The following is a 19556-nucleotide window of genomic DNA, read 5'->3' on the forward strand; positions in this document are numbered from 1 at the left end:
CATTTATTTAACTTTATACGTCAATGAAAGCTAATTGTCGTGACTTACCTCTGAATGCCACCATCACTTAAAGACAGTTAGAGAGCAGTAGTAAGTGTGTAGTTATGAAAGAAAGTACACAAGTTGTGCATCACTGTAAAATCATTAGATTCCAGAACACTTACACTTACAAGGTCCTCAAAACTGTGAGTACTTACTAAAGAACAAGCGAGGACCGAATGAGGAATGACCAAATAATTAGTAAGTAGTTCCTATCTCAGAACCAGAGATAGGAACTAATATCTCAGAATCAAGGATTATTTAGATGAGAATGCAAAGTTACTAGAGATCAGACTGAGAGATACTGAATTAAAGAATTATTACATAATGATTAGGTCATTAATATCTGTGAATCGATGTAGTGACCACTTGCTTCATGAGTAGTTCCTGATTGAAGTTCAGTCAGGCACAAGTGCACAAAACTAGTAATTACTCATTAATTACTCATTACTTAATCAGTAGTAGTCATTATGAGAACCTCTATTAAACTGAGTAATTGCTAAGTAATCCCTCTTACCTCATGATTACTTAACCTTTAGGCCTACTTAACCTTGTTGTGCCTCCCTCCCACCATGCACCACTTTACTTAACTTTAGTTATTGGAGCTTATATGTGCTTAGGTCAATTTTGAAATTAGTTGGACTATCTATAAGGTATAAAGAGAGTGAAGAGATTTGACTATACTGTGCGCTGAGGTTGAAGTTGAAAGAATATTTTGTATTCCTCAGATGATCCATCTAGCCCGATCAACCAGACCTTTCCTTTATACATCCAAATCAACATGAAATTTAGGGCACATGCATGAGCCACATACCCCACCCTGGCTCTTCCCATAAATTACTATGCAAATGACCATAAATACGCCAGCATCACCTCCTAAGGTCTGACGTGTCCAAAAAGACTAGGGAAAGAGTTTTTTCTGAGGTGCTTGTGATGTGGAAGTTAGAAAGCACAGATTGTTTGATGCAGCTTGTTCACAAATGAAAGAAGATTCAGAGAGTTTAACAGAATGATATTATTGTAAACAAAGGCTTTAGGTAGAAAGGTAAACACTATATATTGTTGATCCCATCAGACTCACACCTGGCTCCCGCTGTTAACAGCTGCTGTCAGAAACAGTGTTGTGGCCTATATGTATTTGTACCAGGATGGCATGGTTCCATTAGGTTGGTCTGTCTAATGCTGGACCCCATTCAGCACACAGATCCAAGAACATGACTCATCATCATGGTCCCTAATGGTAACTGTAATCCTTCCATTTGCGTTGTCCTCTGCAGAGCCATTACGCAGCCACCATGCAGCATCCCGCACGAGTGTCACGCAGTATTTATATTTTTACAGCAATCACACAGAGTAGGCTTCAAACCTCGCCAAAATGATGCTTCAGTCAGTGGTCTCTCCCACCCTGGGAGATCATTTGAAGATGGAGGTTTGACAGGTGAACACATTTTTAATGTCAGTCTTTCGGTTTGGCTGCATTACGATGAGGATGGAGAGCAGCGACTGTGTGAGAGCTGTCGCTGACTTTATTTCATTTACACAGTCCATATGTGCAGGTGGTGAAGATGTGCCGGGTGAGTCGAGGTGAGGAGGCAGACCTGTTTGTGTCTCAGTACGCTCTGTGACAGCACAGTCTGTTCACTGCAGCATTTTACACATGAAAACATGATTAAAAATGATCCTACTTTAGGCTGCAGGTCCACAGCTGACAATGAGTGTCTGTGGCTACACTGGCTCTCTGAGTTGGCTTATTTTTTGTTTTTACAATGGAAGAGTTATGGTTCATTAGCGCACAAATAACACTGCTGGTTTGAATGTTTAAATGATAAAGAGATAACATGCGATATGAAGTGAAATTAAATATGTGAGAGGCATCATTATCTATTCCTCTCACATTCAATTTTATTTTGATATAAAACCTCCAAAAACATGATCAACCCCGCGACCCTGTACGCAGGATAAGCGGTTGATGATGGATGGATGGATGGAAACATGATCAAACTTTTATTGTGTATTAACGGACATAATTAGGTTTCTGATTGACTACTTCATTGATATATGTGCAGAAATTGGAGTGGAAACATTATTTGAAAAATGTGGTGAGTTTTGGCACTGAAGTTTGCGGAGGGTCCATACATTCTCACGTCACGTTCATTTCTTTACATCCCACATGAGGGTGAAAACCAGCGTACGTAACCTTTTTGTGTGTAGGCAGCGTTTAAACATGAGGCCCCAGGTCTGAATGAAATGGGACTCATTTCTGCAAGGAATGAGAAATCAGAGACTGCTGTGCCAACATCGTTACAGAGACCTGCCCCATCAACATCCCAGATCAAGCACGCAGCGGGCGGTCAATGTTCCGAGCTACAAATGGCTTCAGGTGAAATTCTGTTCATACGCAGATTGTAATATTGTATAGCTTGTATTTACTGTTTTATTATGATGGACTTAAGAAATTAAAAACACTATCTTGAATGTATGGACACTTATAGGTGACTTTATTAAAATAAACTTGAAAATGAAAATGTAATTCCACAATAATGATGAAAGCTAAGGGACATCATGTGAAGGAAAGCAAGGACTAGGTATAACACACTTCCAGCAATGGGGCAAAGTCCAACCCAGGGAGAGGAGAGCCATGGTCCAGGCTGAAGTGAGGAATGTGGAAGAGGAGAGAAGGAGGGCGAGAGCTGTTGAGCTGGGGCCTCATGTTTCCTGGACAAAATGGGACCTCCCCAAAAGAAAGATCTCATGGGCCAACCTTTGAAAGCTGGAACCATTTTGCATGTCTTTGCTGCTGCGGGCATTCTACGACACCCTTCCAACCCCAGTGAACATGCGATGGGACATGAGAGAAGACCCACTCTGCAAGCTCTGTGGAAGGAAGGGAAGTATGGCGCACATCCTGTCGGGTTGCAGCAGTGACCCAGGGAAGATACAGATGGTAGCGTGACAAGGTACCAACCTTGCTCGCGGCCACCTTGGAGCATGAGAAAAGAAAGAAACATCAAGCCAGAGCAATGCCAATGTGTGCCATCATCTTTATCAAGGAAGGAATGAGGCCATCATCCCTGAGCACAGCAATCCTGCTGCAGTCAGCCCAAGGATGGGAGGACCAGGGAAGAAAGCTCCAGTTCCCGGAAGTGATCCTTGTGACGACCCTGAGGTCAATTTGACAATGAAATTTGTATTTGACATTTCATTTTCAATGACTTAATTTGCTGTACAGTGGATATTTGGATCATTTCAAACGCTATAAGCGAAACAGTGCCCCCTGGTTATTGCATTTACATTTACATGTTCTATCTACTTCATAAGATTACTTATTACAGTGTTTTGACTATTTTATTCATTGATTTACGTTATTCATTTTTTTGTTAGGGATAATGCACAATAATTAACATCAATATGATAGTCACTAAATGTGACAAAAGTCTAATTTTCAACTTGAGCTTGTCAAGCAAAAAGAATACAAGAACTAACTGTTTAACTGGGCCTGTTGAGTTACACACCAAAAGAAACAGAAAGTGAATGTGCTTGCTGTAGCCAATGGACAGCCTTGTCTGATGACTCTGGGGTCACATCAGGCCAAGTGCCAAATCCTGCTGCTCCAACATTGTTTTTGCTTAGTGCCCTGATCTTTCTTAAATTGTCTGCCTACTGTTTATTGTTATGCACCAAACTACCCAAGCAAATCACATGAAGGTGTAAATCTGCTTGGCAATAAAGCTGTTTCTGATTTTTATTCATTTTCTAGATGAGAAAATAATGAAGTGATTTTACACTCAAGTCTGAAATTAGTGGAGTGCTGGTAAGTTCACCACTACAGCGTGCACACCATGTATAAAGGGTGAGTCCTTACCGCAGTGGCCTGGGTTCGAGTCAGGGCCACTCAAACCCAGGCTGAAAAGTTTGATGAATACTGACCCAGGACCTGGTATTTTTATCAAACCTTTACTTGGTTAACCTGCTTGATAAAAAAGATGATTCTGAGAAAAGGCGTCAGATGCAGAGGAGGACACAAAAGGAAGGATGCAGGCCTACCTGAGGGGTAGCAGGGTATGCAGGGTCGCGTCACTCCAGCTGCCTAATGGCAGCAGGGTTTAGCATCCTCTAATCACAGTCTGACTACTAATAGCTCGGGGGTTCCAATTCATGTAGATGAACAAAAACAAGAGAGAAGTGCATTCACCTCCCTGGCCATCTAAAAAGAAGAACAAAAAAGGATTCGACCTGAAAGGAATACAGTGCTTCCCCTTGGATCTATCTTAAAAAGACTTCAGCTTCCATTTCTACGCAGATGATTTGCAAATCTACCTCCCAATCAAAATAAAAGATGGTAAGATTGGTTAAAAAGAGAGTAAAACTGAGGTCATGATTTTTAGACCCTGTGGCGCCTCTGATGTCTCACAAATAGACCTGGGCACTTTGCAACCTTATGTTAAGTCTGTTGTGACGAACCTGGGAATTAAATTAGATTGTGATTTTAAAATGGAGAAGCAGATCAATTCTGTTGTGAAAGCAAGTTTCTTCTGTGGTGTATAATATATGTGCATTTGACGCATAAGAGTTTAGAATAGCACTGTAGCTGCTGGATAGAGGATTAGTGACCTTTTAAGGGGAGAGCAGAGGTTAGTGGTTATGTGGAGACTCAGACCCTTATATGGTGTCTAACAGATGCCTACACATATCCTATAGCACTGTGCCCTTTATATGGATTGGAGCTTTTAGTTTGCAGACTCAAACCCTTCTATGGTATCTAACAGATACCTACACATGTCCTATATAAGCTATGTTTGATGTACAGAGAGACAGAGTGGCCATCAGGCTGGGTCACTCTCCAAGCTGCTGCAGAGCTTGTAATTGATGCTGAACTCCTTGATGTAATAAACTTTTATGATCAAGAACAGTGTCAAGCGGATTTCTTCTCCACACTTCTTACTAAGCTTAAGCCCTTTTTATCTTTCACAGACTTTGAGTGAGTTATACATGCATTTATCACAATACGCCTTGATCATTGTAATGCTCTGTATGTAGGTGTTAGCCAGGCCTCCCCCTCTCGACTACAACTGGTTCAAAATGCTGCCGCTCGTCTCCTTACTGGAACTCGTAAGTGAGATCATATCACCCCTGTTCTTGCCTCTCTTCACTGGCTCCCTGTTGATTTTAAGATTGTATTGTTTGTTTTTAAAGCCCTTCATGGCCTAGCTCCAGCATATATCACTGATCTATTGAAGCTGCATGCTCCCTCTAGGTCATTAAGGTCTGCGAACCGGTCTCTTCTTGTCCCTAAAACACGGCTCAAGAGCAGAGGGGATCAAGCTTTCTCAGTCGCAGCCCCAAGACTGTGGAATGAATTGCCTCCTTGTGTCAGACTGGCCCCCAGCCTTCCGGTTTTTAAATCGCAACTTAAAACACATTTTTATTCCTTGGCTTTTAATCCGGCATGAGAGCTGTATGTTGTTTTTGTCTGGTGTTGTATTTTGTCTATTTATTGTTTCAAGTCAATATACAGCACTTTGGTCAACCTGGTTGTTTAAAATGTGCTTTAGAAATAAAGTTTGATAGATTGATTGATTGATCACAGCCGACAGTACACACCACACATTCTGAGCAGATTTTATTTCATGCTTTACTTGCGCAAGATTTTGGAATGATTTTGTAATATATTGCATAACGTGACGTTTTTTGTATTGACATCACATTTACATGAATGACATTTGGCGCAACACAAGTCTTTATTGACCTAACACAAACACTGTAGTTAGTAAAACAAAGCAGAAGTTTTATTAAAGATGCAACACAGGATGCATATCCTGGACTTTGGGAGCTGAGTCACTGTGGATTATTTACGCAGGCCTCCGACATCAACACAAGCCCAACAATCCATCACCTCCTTGAAGTAACACACGTCATGTCTTCCTCGAAACAATGTCATATATTGTGTTCAATTTCCATAGCCGACTAAGTAATGGGTGCGGACATTTAGATGTCTTATGTGCTGATCAGACATTGAGTTTAAATTTTTCATTTATTTATTTAGACTGCTTCATAGCTGCAAGTTATTCTTATATTTTTTACATAGATTTAGACATCTAATAGTAATTTAAAGCACACCAGTCTCTCAGTTCCTCTTCGTCCCTTCTTGCATCGTCACATCAGTTCACACACAGATTCTGAACAGACTGAGGGGATGGGCACTAGGAGACAAAAGTGCCCTTTCCAACCATGCACATCCGTAAGCACACACAACTCATGCAAGTGCTTTGTTGGCTTATTTCCTGTACATAATCAAAATGTTTTAAAAAGCAGCTTTGAACTCGTTAACTCACCAACACACAGAGGCTGTGACTGCCCGGGTCTATTCAGTAATCCATCCATGTCTTCCAGCTGCAGTGATTGCAAACCTCTGTCACACCATCCTACCATTATTATATGATCTGGACCAACTCCAGATCTATGTCAGTGTCTGGTCAACGGAACTAACTGAAGAATGTTTTTGATAACCGGAAACCGGAGTACCCGGAGGAAACCCACGCAGACACGGGGAGAACATGCAAACTCCATACAAAAAAAGCCAGGACCACTGGGGTTTGAACCCATGATCTTCTTGCTGTGAGGCCACAGTGCTGCCCCTCAGTCGCTTTACAGCCCTAGAAAAAAGATTAAAATGTACTGATATACACACTGAAACCATTTCAACAAGTTTTCTATTGAGAACTACAAATAAAATTAACACTTTGTTTGCATAAATATTAAAATAACAGCCAATAACTTTTGTAAACATATGAAATTGTTGGGCTTCTGTAAATAACAACACAGAGTATGGTCTAGACCTGCTCTTTTATGAAAAGCGCTGTGTGATTGTGTATGAAAGCACGATATGCGCATGCACGCGGACCTGCGTATTCGCCGATATCAGGTGCAGAATAGCGACAGGCAGTTTCGTTCAGTCCAGCGGGGACAATTAAGCTTTTAGAACTTCTCCCTTGTGATTTGTGTGCGTGAGTGAATCAGGTGAAAATCTGCTTATGTTTCTTCAGCTGTAGAGCAAGTTAATTTCCTGTTGACATACATGTCTTTGTATATTTCTTCCTTTGTATATAGTTTCTCTTTGTAGATTTTGCCCGTGTCTTTCCATGTGCTAGCTTGAATCAGTGAATGCTATTATGGGTTATGTCAATAATGTCAGACTCACTACATATGCAACCATGTGATTAACATTCTTTTCGGGTTTTTTGTTTTGTTTTTTTAACCTGTCCCGCCCAGCTGCCTGGTATGTGTGTGTGTGTGTGTGTGTGTGTGTGTGTGTGTGTGCGTGCGTGTGTCTGTCACGGAATGTGTGTGTGTGTGTGTGTGTGTGTGTGTGTGTGTGTGTGTGTGTGTGTGTGTGTGCATAATCCTGTCACACAGGGATGGACTGGTAATTCAATTCAATTCAATTTTATTTATATAGCGCCAAATCACAACAACAGTTATCTCACAGCGCTTTTCATAAAAGAGCAGGTCTAGACACACGTACACTCTCTAATCTGGCATACATACTGGTGTAACGTGAATTATTTATTTATTTAGTCCTAACTGTTTAAAGAAATGAGCCAACAACTGGCCCATAAAGCATGGAAAGCGGCCCATTCGGTAATGGTAATGGTTGAAAATAACCGATTTCTTTGCTACATGGTCTGCAGTAGCTTCAACATCAGCTGACGTACCCGACATAGTGCAGCCACAGGTACCTGAAGGAGTAAAGGAGATCCACAGACACCACTAGGCAGAGGAGGAGGCATGTGTTAGCGAAGCAGAGGGACAGAGTGACCGTGACAGGGGCGAGTGAGCAGGAGGAGAGTGGAGGTGAAGCAGTAAGCATGGAGTAGCTCAACCTGTAGAGGGCGAGCAGGGAGGGAGCAGGTCATAGTGTCACTTACATTGGGGACGCTGGGGACGGGTCCCCACCACCTTTAAACATAAAGTGATGCCCTTGGGAAGGGTGTGTGCCATGCCATAGTGACAATGATGATGATTATTTCAATTAAATTTAATTAAAGTGATTGTAACATCAGAATCAGAATCAGAAGGAGTTTTATTGCCAAGTATTGTTTTACACATACGAGGAATTTGCTGTGGTGCTACACATAGACAAACAGTTGACATAAATAAATGTGGAAATATAATAAATATGGAATGGAAGAACAACGTTGCAGATATATACATGTGCATTATTCTGGGTCTGTGCCGTGCAGAAGTAACGCAATGGAAGAGAATATTGTGTACATATAAATATATAAACTGACAACATAAAAATATACAACTTCAAAGATCAACAATCAACAATAAATATGTGCGACGTACCAGGTCTGGGCCCGACACGAGATAAAACGGTATTTACATATGCAGAGATATTTGTATCATTTGCAAGGGGGGAGTGTCAGTGGGGAGCCCGGGCCTAGTTAACATAATGAGGCTAGTTAACATAATCATAACGCTATCAAAAAGTGAGACTGTCACCTACTGCTGGTGATCACTCACTGTCATACAGCGCTTGCATAGGCTATTTGACATTGTTTAAGCTAGCAGAGATTCCTAATGTAGTCTTAACTTTGGTTAACTGTCTTAATGACTGAGGTGAGGTTTTATGTCAGCATCGTGCTGGCTAATCCCACGCTGCTGTGAAAATGACTTGGTTCGGGGGAATATTACAGTAGGTACACATGTTATATGCAAGGATGGTGTATTGTGGGGAGTGTCAGACCAATATTTTGTCCCAGTCCAGCCCTGCTGTCACTGAATGCTGAACATTCTTTACATGTTTATGGCATGCTGTCTGTATGAAAGCGGCTAATGTAATGTTATCATGCAACAAGCATGGATTAGTTTAATTTCAAGATGATAAAAATATAACTGTAAGGTTGCAATGGGAGTTTAACTGAGTTTCCAGCTTTATGTGTGATGCAAGGCAAGGCAAGTTTATTTGTATAGCACATTTCAACAACAAGGTAATTCAAAGTGCTTTACATAAAATATAAAAGCAACAGGGAAATATTAAAAAGTTTATAAGCAACATAGGGAAATTGAAAAAATACACATTAAAATATAATAAAAGTTACAGTGCAGTGTACAATCAGGGTTAAAAGAGTTAAATGGAAAATCAAAACAGGCTGAGGGGTTTAGCAAATAATTGAGTTACAATTATTTTGAAAAGAGAATAAACAGAGAAGTACACTTAATCTACTCTCTCTAGCTAGTCTGTACTCAGGTCCATAGCAATCTTTGGGTCCACTGAAACTCCAAAAACCTACACTACAGAGAAACCACGACATGTCTGTCCGCAGGCCACTTTGATCCAGTTATACTCTGGACCCACCTGCACGTTTACAGGTGGACAGAGGTTCCTGCAAATCACTCAGGTGCGAGATTTTAGACCACTTCCTTCACTCTGTTCAATCTCACTCTCATTATCTTTTCACTCAACTACCTAGTCACTTCTCACCGTGTAAATATTTAATTAAAAGCAATGGTAAAAAGCTAAAAACAAAGACAAAGAAAACAGGACAGTAAAAGTTGCATTGCAGTGTAAGTTATCAATCTACTAGTTAAAGGCAGTGGTAAAAAGAAAAATCTTAAATATTTAATTAAAAGCAATGGTAAAAAGAAAAGTCTTGTGTTCATTTAAAAGAACTGACAGTTTCAGCAGACCTGCAGTTATCTGGGAGTTTGTTCTAGATATCAGCATAATAGCATAGCATAATAACTGAATGCTGCTTCTCCTTGTTGAGTTTTGACTCTGGGGACAGAAAGCAGACCTGCCCCAGACGACTGAGAGGTCTGGATGGTTCGTAACGAAGCAGAAGATCAGAAATGTATTTTGGCCCTAAACCATTTAGTGCTTTATAAACTAACAGCAGGATTTTAAAATCAATTCTTTGACATACAGGAAGCCAATGTAAAGACCTCAGAATTGGAGTGATGTGATCCACCGTTTTGGTCTTAGTGAGGACTCGAGTAGCAGCGTTCTGAATCAGCTGCAGCTGTCTGATGGATTTCTTAGGGAGCCCTGTAAGGACACTGTTACAGTAGTTTTTCCAGGTCTTGCTGAGACATAAGTCCTTTAATCCTCGATATATTCTTCAGGTGATAGTAGGCTGACTTTGTAATTGTCTTAATGCGGCTCCTCAAATTCAGGTCCATGACTACACCAAGATTTCTGGCTTGATTTGTGGTTCTTAACATTACAGATTGAAGTCGAGCGCTGACTTTCAATCCTCCCTGGCTCCAAAAACAATAACTTCAGTTTTATCTTTGTTTAATTGAAAAAAATTCCGGCACATCCAATCGTTGACCTGCTCAGTACAGTTACTCAGCACTTGTATAGGATCATAGTCTCCTGGTGAAATGGTTATGTATATCTGTGTGTCATCTGCATAATTATGGTAACATATTTTGTTGTTTTTCATAATCTGAGCTAGTGGAAGCATGTAAATGCTAAACAAAAGAGGCCCCTGAATGGAGCCTTGGGGAACTCCACATGTCATTTTTGTCAGCTCAGATATGTGATTACCTATAGACACAAGTAGTCCCGGTCCTTTAAGTAGGATTCAAACCAGTTTTCAAGTCTGTCTTGTAATATGTTGTGGTCGACCGTGTCGAATGCAGCACTGAGATCCAATAATACTAAGAGTGAAATTCTGCCACTGTCAGTGTTTAAATGGATGTCATTGACGACCTTAACAAGAGCTGTCTCAGTGCTGTGGTGCAGAAGCACTACGTATGTGTGCGTATTCTACCCACCAAACAACTTCATGTTTATTTCTTCAGCTTCACCAAAAGGAACGTCATTCTCACACTGGCTTAAATGTCTTTGTGTACCTTTAGCAGTCTTTCCTATGCACAGTTTTATAAATGAGACCCCTGGCCTGTGGCTCTGAAATCTGTTTTTGAGTTTTTGAAATGTCAAACACACAAACAGGACCAAAAATATTTTCTCCCTAGTAGAAGAAACAGAAATAAACCATGTTTAACATATACAGTACAATGCATCACCAATGTTTACTTTGCACTTACTATCACTTCCTTTCAAAGTATTTCACTCACAAGAGAAACTGCAAGTTTCTATGACAAGTTGGTTTTTCTCCAGAGCTTCACCAATGAACCAACCAACTGACTGTGTGGATTCTAAAGCCTTTATCTGTTGGTGGTGGCAGAAAAAGGATTTTTAATGATGGGGTATTGAGTCAGACATATTTTGTGAAAGTGGTGTTTCTTGGACAATGGAGCTGAAAGTGATCAAGTAGTCACGTAGATTTTCACACTAGTGTCTTTCTAGCAGTAACAACCATCACTATGATCATTCCCAAAGTATTTTTATTTTTCTAATACCAACCAACCCTTAACTACAGAGGTGGAAGGTCAGACAACTTTTATGGGAAGATGAAGATTGTTGTGTGCGGTGGGCAATTTTTACTGCAGTCTTGGTTCTGCAGAGGGTTTACTGAAGGTCTGGGGGTTTCCTGCCGCTAAGGAGGTCAATTATAACAAATTACTTATAGCAAAATGGAACAGCTACCTGCTACTCTCTCAATTTTACTGACTAGATTAAAATAACTGAATGTTAAACCAAGACATTCTCACTCCCAGTTCGTCCCAGACGCTTTGTCATTGCTTTTTAATGCCCTGGGTATGCTTAGCATCGTTTTTGGACGTGTAGAACTCTGTGGTCAAGTTTGCAACAATAAATATGCACCATCCGGCTAGACTTTTAAACAAAAATAGTGGTTAATGTTGTGAAACGGCACATGGTTAATGTGGTTGGTTAGGTTTAGGCACCAAAAGTACTTGGTATGGTTTTAGGAAAAGATCATGGCTTAGGTTAAAATAACTATGTTACTTACGTGACTTAACTTATGTAACCTATAAATAAAAACATTCACTGCTGACTTTTTGTTTCACACGGAAATGAACACTGTTCTCATGGGTGAAAGCCTGGTTTCTGGCCCGCTCATTCTTTCGTCTTAAATATCCTACACCTTTAGTGTTCATAAACGACACTACAGGGCTTCCATCAGTGCGTTGAACTGTCAAGCTAAGTGTGTTACAAACTGATTCCAATGAGTCTTGACTATGCGTCCATATGTGACGACATGGGAGTGAGAACGGTTTGGTTAACCTTCAGAAATGTATTCCACTTCTTTGGTTAAGGTTGTGTAAAGATTGTGAACACGTTGTGTCTCAAGTCACTGCAGACCCTAAACAAGTGCTGTAAGCAACCAAGAATAACCATAAAAAGAGTTCATGCTATTTACCATGTCTATGCAAGGAAAATTAAGTGTGGTTATAGTTAGAGACAAAGCACACACAGGCCCAGATGCTGTTCAGTTTCAGCTACTAAAGCACTTGGTTAAGGTTAGGGAAGGTTAGTGGTCAAAGATTTAAAAAAACTTGGATCAAGCATTGACATTTTGGGAATGAACAGAAACCAGGATCTTTTTTTATCCTTTATCTACATGACTGCAGAAAAGCTAAGAAGCCATTAAGTCATTTAACCCATCATGGCATGTTGAAATAATTTTCTGCCATTTTATTCTTTTTCCATTTCAAAGAGCCTGCTGCAAAGGTTTTGTATCAGAGGCCTGAACAAGCTGCATGGTGTAGTGATGGCGTAGATGATATGTTTGCTAAGCAAACAAATAGTCACTTTAGTTATTCAACAGTAAATGTCACAGGCCAACAGCACTGAAGATATTTAGAGTGAAGAGGGATAGTCCTCTCTCTCTTACCTGCAGGAACTGGTATAGCTCCTCCTTGACCAGCAGGTTATAAAGAGTTCGTCCTCCAGGTGAGTCCTCTCATAGCAGGTCAGTCCTCAGGACCAACATGGGGACCACAGAATGCCAAACCACATTATGGCTCATCTACCTGATGCTGTTGATTGGCACAGTCACTCAGACTGGTGAGTGATGACCTGACACCTGCCTACAGCTTCACGCCCTTTTAACAGAAGATAAAAGCAGGCTTAATTAGGGTCCAAGCAGCGTAGCTACTGGAGCCCTGTTGTCTTTGTTCTCATTAATATTTCTTCTTCTTTTTCTCCGCTAAAACTATTTGTGCAGCAAAACTGTCAGAGCAAAACTCACTGTAACTGCACTGCAAAAACTAAAATCTTGGTAAGATTAATTATCTTAATTGAAGGCAAAATATACTTGTTTTTTGTCCAACAAGATATTTCTTCTTACCAGGCAGGTTTTATGTTAGAGAATTTCACCTGTTTCGAGTATTTTTTCCTTAAGTAGCAAGTGAAATATTCTTGTTGTGTTGGCAGATAATTTAGCTTATTTTAAGTAATATTTCCCCATTTTAATGCATTTTTTCTTGTTTTTGAGAGCTTAGTTTTTGCAGTGTGGCAGGTGGGTTGCAAATTCAACCCATTACGCAGGTGCAAAATAGACATCATTGACCTCAAGGTGGTACTGTAACAATCAAGGTTATGTTTTTGCAATTATTATCTCAACTCAGCTTGGCTTAGAGTCAAAATTCTTTCAGCAATTTAATCTATAAATTCATCGTCTTTGCTCCAACGGTCTTCTGCTCTAAAACTGTCTATTGCTTTCTCAGTTTTCTCAAAAACCTCATCAACAACCATTCAGGATCATCTATAGACTTACTACAGAGATCTAAAATTAAATCCGTTTTTAAATTATACATTTTTACTTTTGTGTCACAGTTAAATTTTTCATGAATGAAATCACATAGATAAATCAAAATTGGCTCAAGCTATTCTAACCAAACTTGAAGTATATGTTCAGATGCACAAATACAAAAAAGTATATATCTTGTAATTGGTTGCGGGGATTCATAGAAATCCCCAGGTGGCCCAGTGCTACTGGCCAACAATGGGGGAATTCATGCTTCTGGTGTGTGATATTGTTTTATATAATTTACTTTGATGTCTAAATCATGCTATCTTTATAATCTCTACAAACTCATGTCATTTTACCAAGTGTTGTTTGAACATATAGAAGGCATTTCCCACAATACTGAATATGTATGAGTTTTGAAATGTATATATGATTTTAAGATATTTATAATAGTTGTATTTGATTAAATAGTCTGTGGCATCTTAGGTTTGATTATTTCACTCAGCATTATTTAGCTTGAGTGAAGTGTTGGAAAGTTTATTTCTGTTTGATAAAATGATTATGTCCTCTCATTACTACAGTAACCATCGTTCCTTCTCTAAACACACTGAACCTGAATTCAGGTAACTGTGCAAATGCTCCAAACTGATTTTTGCTCAACTCTTCATTTCAGTAAGAAAAGATGTTTAAATAATTCATTAATGTTGTTGCAGCTAATGCCTCTCACATCGGCAGAGTGTGCACAACTTGGGGACACTATCACTGGAAGACCTTTGATGGAAATTTCTTCCAGCTGGCCTCTACCTGTAACCATGTCCTGGCTTCCCAGTGTAAGAACACCTACGAAAATTTCAACGTCCAGATGAGACGCAAGTCGGTCGACAACATACCCACCATCAGCAAAATCATCATGAAGCTGGACGGTACTGTAGTTGAGCTCTCCAACAGTTCAGCGATTGTCAATGGCGAGACGTAAGTTCAGTCCAGACCAGTTAACCACATGATACAATTTTAGTGCACAGTCAAAATAAGACGTAAAGGCTGATCAGCTGCCCCAGCACGTTTCAAATCAAGTTGATTTTCACACTGTGGTAAAGTGAAGTGCAAACAAAGGCATAGATTCATGGTCAGATTTTGCTATAAACAAACTGCCTTTGACTTCTTTGTTTTATTATTGATATCATGTAAAGCTGAAAGAATAAATACTTTTGATATTAACATTGAAATAAATGACTTAGTGTCAGTGCTGAGGTCAGAAACACCCACCTCTTTTAGGTCATTTGTTTGCTTTTAAATTTAACAATTTACTATCATTAACACTTTGAAGGCAGTCATTTCCAGAAAAATTAACAGCATGCCGCAGCAATTTTCTGTGAACTCCTGAGTCACCCTGGGAAGGCTGGAGCCACTTTCGCCACTTCCATCAGCTGCTTCACAGAAAACACCGTTCCCATTTTGCATCTCATTAGAATCTGACCTCCTGTGTCGGCTGCTGCTTCTGTCGGTCGGTCTCATTTTCACTTTCTGTTTTCTGCAGGGTGTCGCTGCCGTTTGTCACGTTCGGGGTGACTGTCAAGGGGACCTCATCTAGCGTCTCTGTCGAAGCTAAGCTAGGAATCAGAGTTATTTGGAACCTGGATGACTCTCTGGATGTATGCACACCCTCACATATGCACACACATCTGTCCTTAGTTTTGTGTATCTTCATGGGGTTGTAAACACACTGACAAAGTTACACATTGTGAGCCTACTGTAAACAACTCAACAGGCTCTGACTCTATGTAACTACATAAGCCGGTTCCTTCACATTCTTGTTATGTGTGCATATGCATACAAAGAAACGCACTTCTCAGTCTTAAAGAGTTTTCATTGTTTAAAGGCAGTAGCTACCAACAATGAACTTATTATCACTAGCCCTATTTGCCACAGAACTCCATTGTTGTCCAAAAGCTCTTAAAGCTAACTTATTAACTAACTGCTATGAGCCATAGTGTTTTAGTGAGCACAGTCCACAGTTTTTGTTAGGAACATAACTGCCACCCTCTAAATAAAGAGTTTCCCCCTTTTGGCTCAATACATTCAAACATTTGTTTTTACTCATATTCCTTTATGAGCAACTAAATGAAAAAACATTTCCTTTTCTGTTGTTACCAGCTCTACAGTTACTGTGACACTGTTATACACTCTGAGAGCCATAATTACTGAGCTGTGTATTTAAAGGAATTGTTTTGCTGTAGTACTTTTCATAAAGGTTGGCAATTCATGTCAAATAAGCTGGACTTCAGGGTTCAAAGAAATGTTTCTCCACAGTGAAAACTGAAAATGACACTATCCACACCAAAATCAGTTTTCCCTTCACCTATGGATTAACTTCAAATCTCACTGAGATCTGTTTTGAGATACAAAAAAAGTAATCTCCATGGCTGAGGTAACAGGGAGGAGCCTGACAAATATTTGTTACAGTTCACCTGGATAGCAAACAATATATGTTAAAAAAGCCAAGGCAGAAAACCACAGTGTAAATGTAGCAGCGTTAAGTAAACATGTGGTTGAGTGATTTAATGATTTCTTTGTTGGAGATTGATCATTTTAGAATAATAGCAATAGATTTATATTTAAAAAGGCTGAGTGGAAGCCACCTTTAGCTTAAACTAGCAGGGACTGCATAGGAACATTGTTGGATCTTACAGATGATACATGACATTACTTTTACTTTGCAGTCTAACTGACAGGCTGGACACTGGAAAAAGAGTTTACTCATTTCAGAGTTGACATTGCATTTTTGATTTAGACCAGCTTCCCTGCCCTTTCTGCCTCACAAGCCTTTGTTTAGAAACTAAAATTAGAAGTAGAAAGAGTGCAGACAACTTGTGATGTGAATTTGAATATGGCTAATTAGACAGACTGATATATGCAAAACCTTTATTAATAAAGTGATAAAATCTTAAAAAACCTGCTTTGAATCATAAATGATTACTAGTTTAGGAAATGATTGCTGTATGTTTGGGGTGTGTTCACAGATTGAAATAGATAACAAATACCAGAACCAGACATGTGGACTCTGTGGAAACTTTGACGGCACCGCCAATGATTTAGTGAAAGACGGTAAGATCCTTTTCAGCATTATGGAGAGATAATATAGCCTACTGCAGGTTGCAGTCATGTTGAAAACAAACTAGAACACAGCCTACCTAATTTCACACTGTTAGATGGTGGATGAGAATATAAACCATAATATTTGAAGAAGTTGTGGTACTCAGTTAGCTCAACTTGTAAAGTGAAGGACTTTCATTTAGAATGTTGTGTGTTCGATCCCTCCTTGGGACAATTTTTTTCTCTCTCTTCAACAAATTAATTCTGCAGCGAATGTTTCCCAGATCACGGCATGTGCTGCACTGTTTTTGTTTCGGTGTTTGACCTTCATCCGTCAACATACAGAAGCTTTTGCATTTCCCCAGTATCTCCAGGCAGAGGACATTTAGGGGAATCACGTTTTCTGACGGCTCTTTCAGAAGTGTGTCAAGCAGGCAGCAGACTCTTTTAATGTTGTTCAGAATTTTTCAAAGTAAAAGCTCAGTTCAACTCCAAATAAGCATCACAGTAAACATAGTAAATATAATTTCTTAAGAAATATACAGTACCTAAAGAAACCTCATTTCTTGACTGGCCACTCTCTGCTGTCTCAGAAGAGACACCTTTTGTGCTGTGTCAGCCACTGTAGCTGTCCTACGCTCTTTGAAAGGTGAGGGGGCAGTGGTAGACTGGACAGATGGTTGTAATTCACAACCTCACCACTAGATGCCACTAAATCTTAGACACCTTTAAACAATATTTACTTATTGGAGTACTAACAGACTATAATATTAATGCAATATTTTGTAATAACACTTGATGGATACACATTGGAAATATTGTCCTGGTGTAAATGTGGCAGGTTATCTAATCAGGAGATGATGACTTGTAATTTCATCACAAATAAATACAAATGTATGTTCATTTATTTACCTTTACCTGAGGAAGGCGATTTGAAATAATTCTAGTCACATCCACATCAAATAAAATTCTTGGGGAAAAGACCCATTAGTTTTTTAAGTCATTATTAAGTTATTGACCAACTGACTTGCTACTCAAGAAATGCTTTAGTAAATACTTTTGTACTCTTACTCAAGTAGTTATTTTGATGAATACTTTTACATCTACTTGAGTCCTTGTATTTGCAAAGTAACAGTACTTTTACTACAGTTTTTGGCTACCCACCTCTGGCTGCTCTCTGTGTGAAAGTAGTGACCTATGTCTCCTTGAATTTTTCATGAATCACAGTTAACCATAATCAATAAAAATTAATACTTTGATATCAAAGTAAAAATGTGACAACATTTAATAAATTCATTTCTTCATTGTATTTTAAATCCCAAATGTGCAATGTGATAACTTCTGTGGTGCTATACAAATAAAATGTTATTGATGTAATGTGAATTGAAAATGACTAAAAACCCATTGTAAGTCCTGTTCCTCCAGGAATTTGCCCGTTTACTACAACATTGTGATATCTCAGGCGAAACAAATATACTGTGGGTTCAACCTGTATTAATCTCAGCAAACACTTTCTATTTACCTAAACTTACATACAGTATCTCTGAGCTAACACCTTAGACCACCCATTGATTTATGCAACCTGTTGGGAGAGTTTGGTCATAGGGCACAAACACCCAAACAAGTTCCTAGAGCTTGTGACTGTTGCAAGAATTTTAGTATATGCTGATTTTTACCTTATAAAAACTAATAGTACTTAAACATATTTCCACATTGACTTGAAATTGTTGAACATTACAGCAATTTACTGCAAAATGAGCCATTGCATTGGAAGTTTTTACTTCACTGCAAGATACTGGGCTCATTAATCACAATGACTGTCCTGTCTGTAGGAGCTGCGCTGTCTGTGACAGACTATGCTGATACCTACAAGGTGAACGGGCCGACAGAGACCTGTGAGGAGCCTGAGCTCAACCCGGTCCTGAGCTGTGGCGATAAGGTAGCTCTTCACTCTTCATCACCACATTTACATTAAACATCTCATGAAGTGCATGAATGATGAGATACCCTACACTAACTGAGCTGTGCCAAGTTTAAAAAAGCACTGAAAACAGCAGAGCAACGAGCTGTTCCATGTGGGAGCATTTAACGTAAATACTGGAATAGGAGTGCACTCCAGATTTAGCTGCAGCTAACTGACCATGTGGCTCTCAGAAACAACAGCTCACTTTCCTGCAGTTCTGTGTCCGTATAAGTCGCTAATTGAAAACTCTGTAGGTCAGAGCGTCCACACGAACACCTCAGCGCACTGAAGGAAGCCATCTGACTGTGTGAGGAGCAAGCTTGTTGATGTGTGCAGGTAGAGTAGGCCTAGAGCTCTCCCATCTGACTGGTCCACCAATAGGGGAGAAGTTCACCTCTTGAGACACAGCCCCTCCTCATTTGCATGATGAGACAGAAATGCATAGAGAAATGTAAAAAGGACAGGCAGAAATAAATACCATTGGGGAAATAAATAGGGTAGAAAATGCAACGGAAGAATAAAACAGACAAAAATATTAAAACACACACATAAATAAATACATTTAAAAAATAAGTAATTAATAAATAAAGTTGAAGATTATAACGGACAATAAATAAATAAGGTAATTATTACAAAGGTGAATAAGGAAAGAAGCAGAAAGAAATTAAAATAGATAGATACATTTATGTCTCCTTGTAGAATTTAATTACTACCTACATTTATTTATTTACTTTTTTTGTGCATTTAATTGGATGCTTATTGAGCATTTATTTATTATTGTATTTATTTCTGAATTTGTCAGGATCAGTCCTCCATAGACACGAAGGGTGTGT

At 39.4% G+C, this 19556-nt stretch overlaps 1 protein-coding gene across 1 annotated transcript; it reads left to right on the plus strand.

The window, feature by feature from the left end:
- Window positions 1-12906: 12906 nt before the first annotated feature.
- Window positions 12907-18962, plus strand: LOC123985998 (mucin-5AC-like). The gene is made up of 6 exons (XM_046074034.1): window positions 12907-12982; window positions 14381-14639; window positions 15205-15319; window positions 16688-16772; window positions 18593-18699; window positions 18915-18962. The coding sequence occupies exons 1-6, from the start codon at window positions 12907-12909 to the stop codon at window positions 18960-18962; spliced, it is 690 nt and encodes a 229-aa protein (XP_045929990.1).
- The last annotated feature ends 594 nt before the right edge of the window (window positions 18963-19556 follow it).

The sequence above is a fragment of the Micropterus dolomieu genome, linkage group LG17 (genome assembly GCF_021292245.1).
Source record: "Micropterus dolomieu isolate WLL.071019.BEF.003 ecotype Adirondacks linkage group LG17, ASM2129224v1, whole genome shotgun sequence".
Taxonomy (NCBI): domain Eukaryota; kingdom Metazoa; phylum Chordata; class Actinopteri; order Centrarchiformes; family Centrarchidae; genus Micropterus; species Micropterus dolomieu.

Bases quoted from the DNA above. Each gene is read 5' to 3' on its own strand.
- LOC123985998 (XM_046074034.1), top strand. From the start codon at position 12,907: ATGGGGACCACAGAATGCCAAACCACATTATGGCTCATCTACCTGATG. The intron at 14,640-15,204 runs GTAAGTTCAGTC...TGTTTTCTGCAG, and splicing joins GCGATTGTCAATGGCGAGAC to GGTGTCGCTGCCGTTTGTCA. The intron at 15,320-16,687 runs GTATGCACACCC...GTGTGTTCACAG, and splicing joins ACCTGGATGACTCTCTGGAT to ATTGAAATAGATAACAAATA.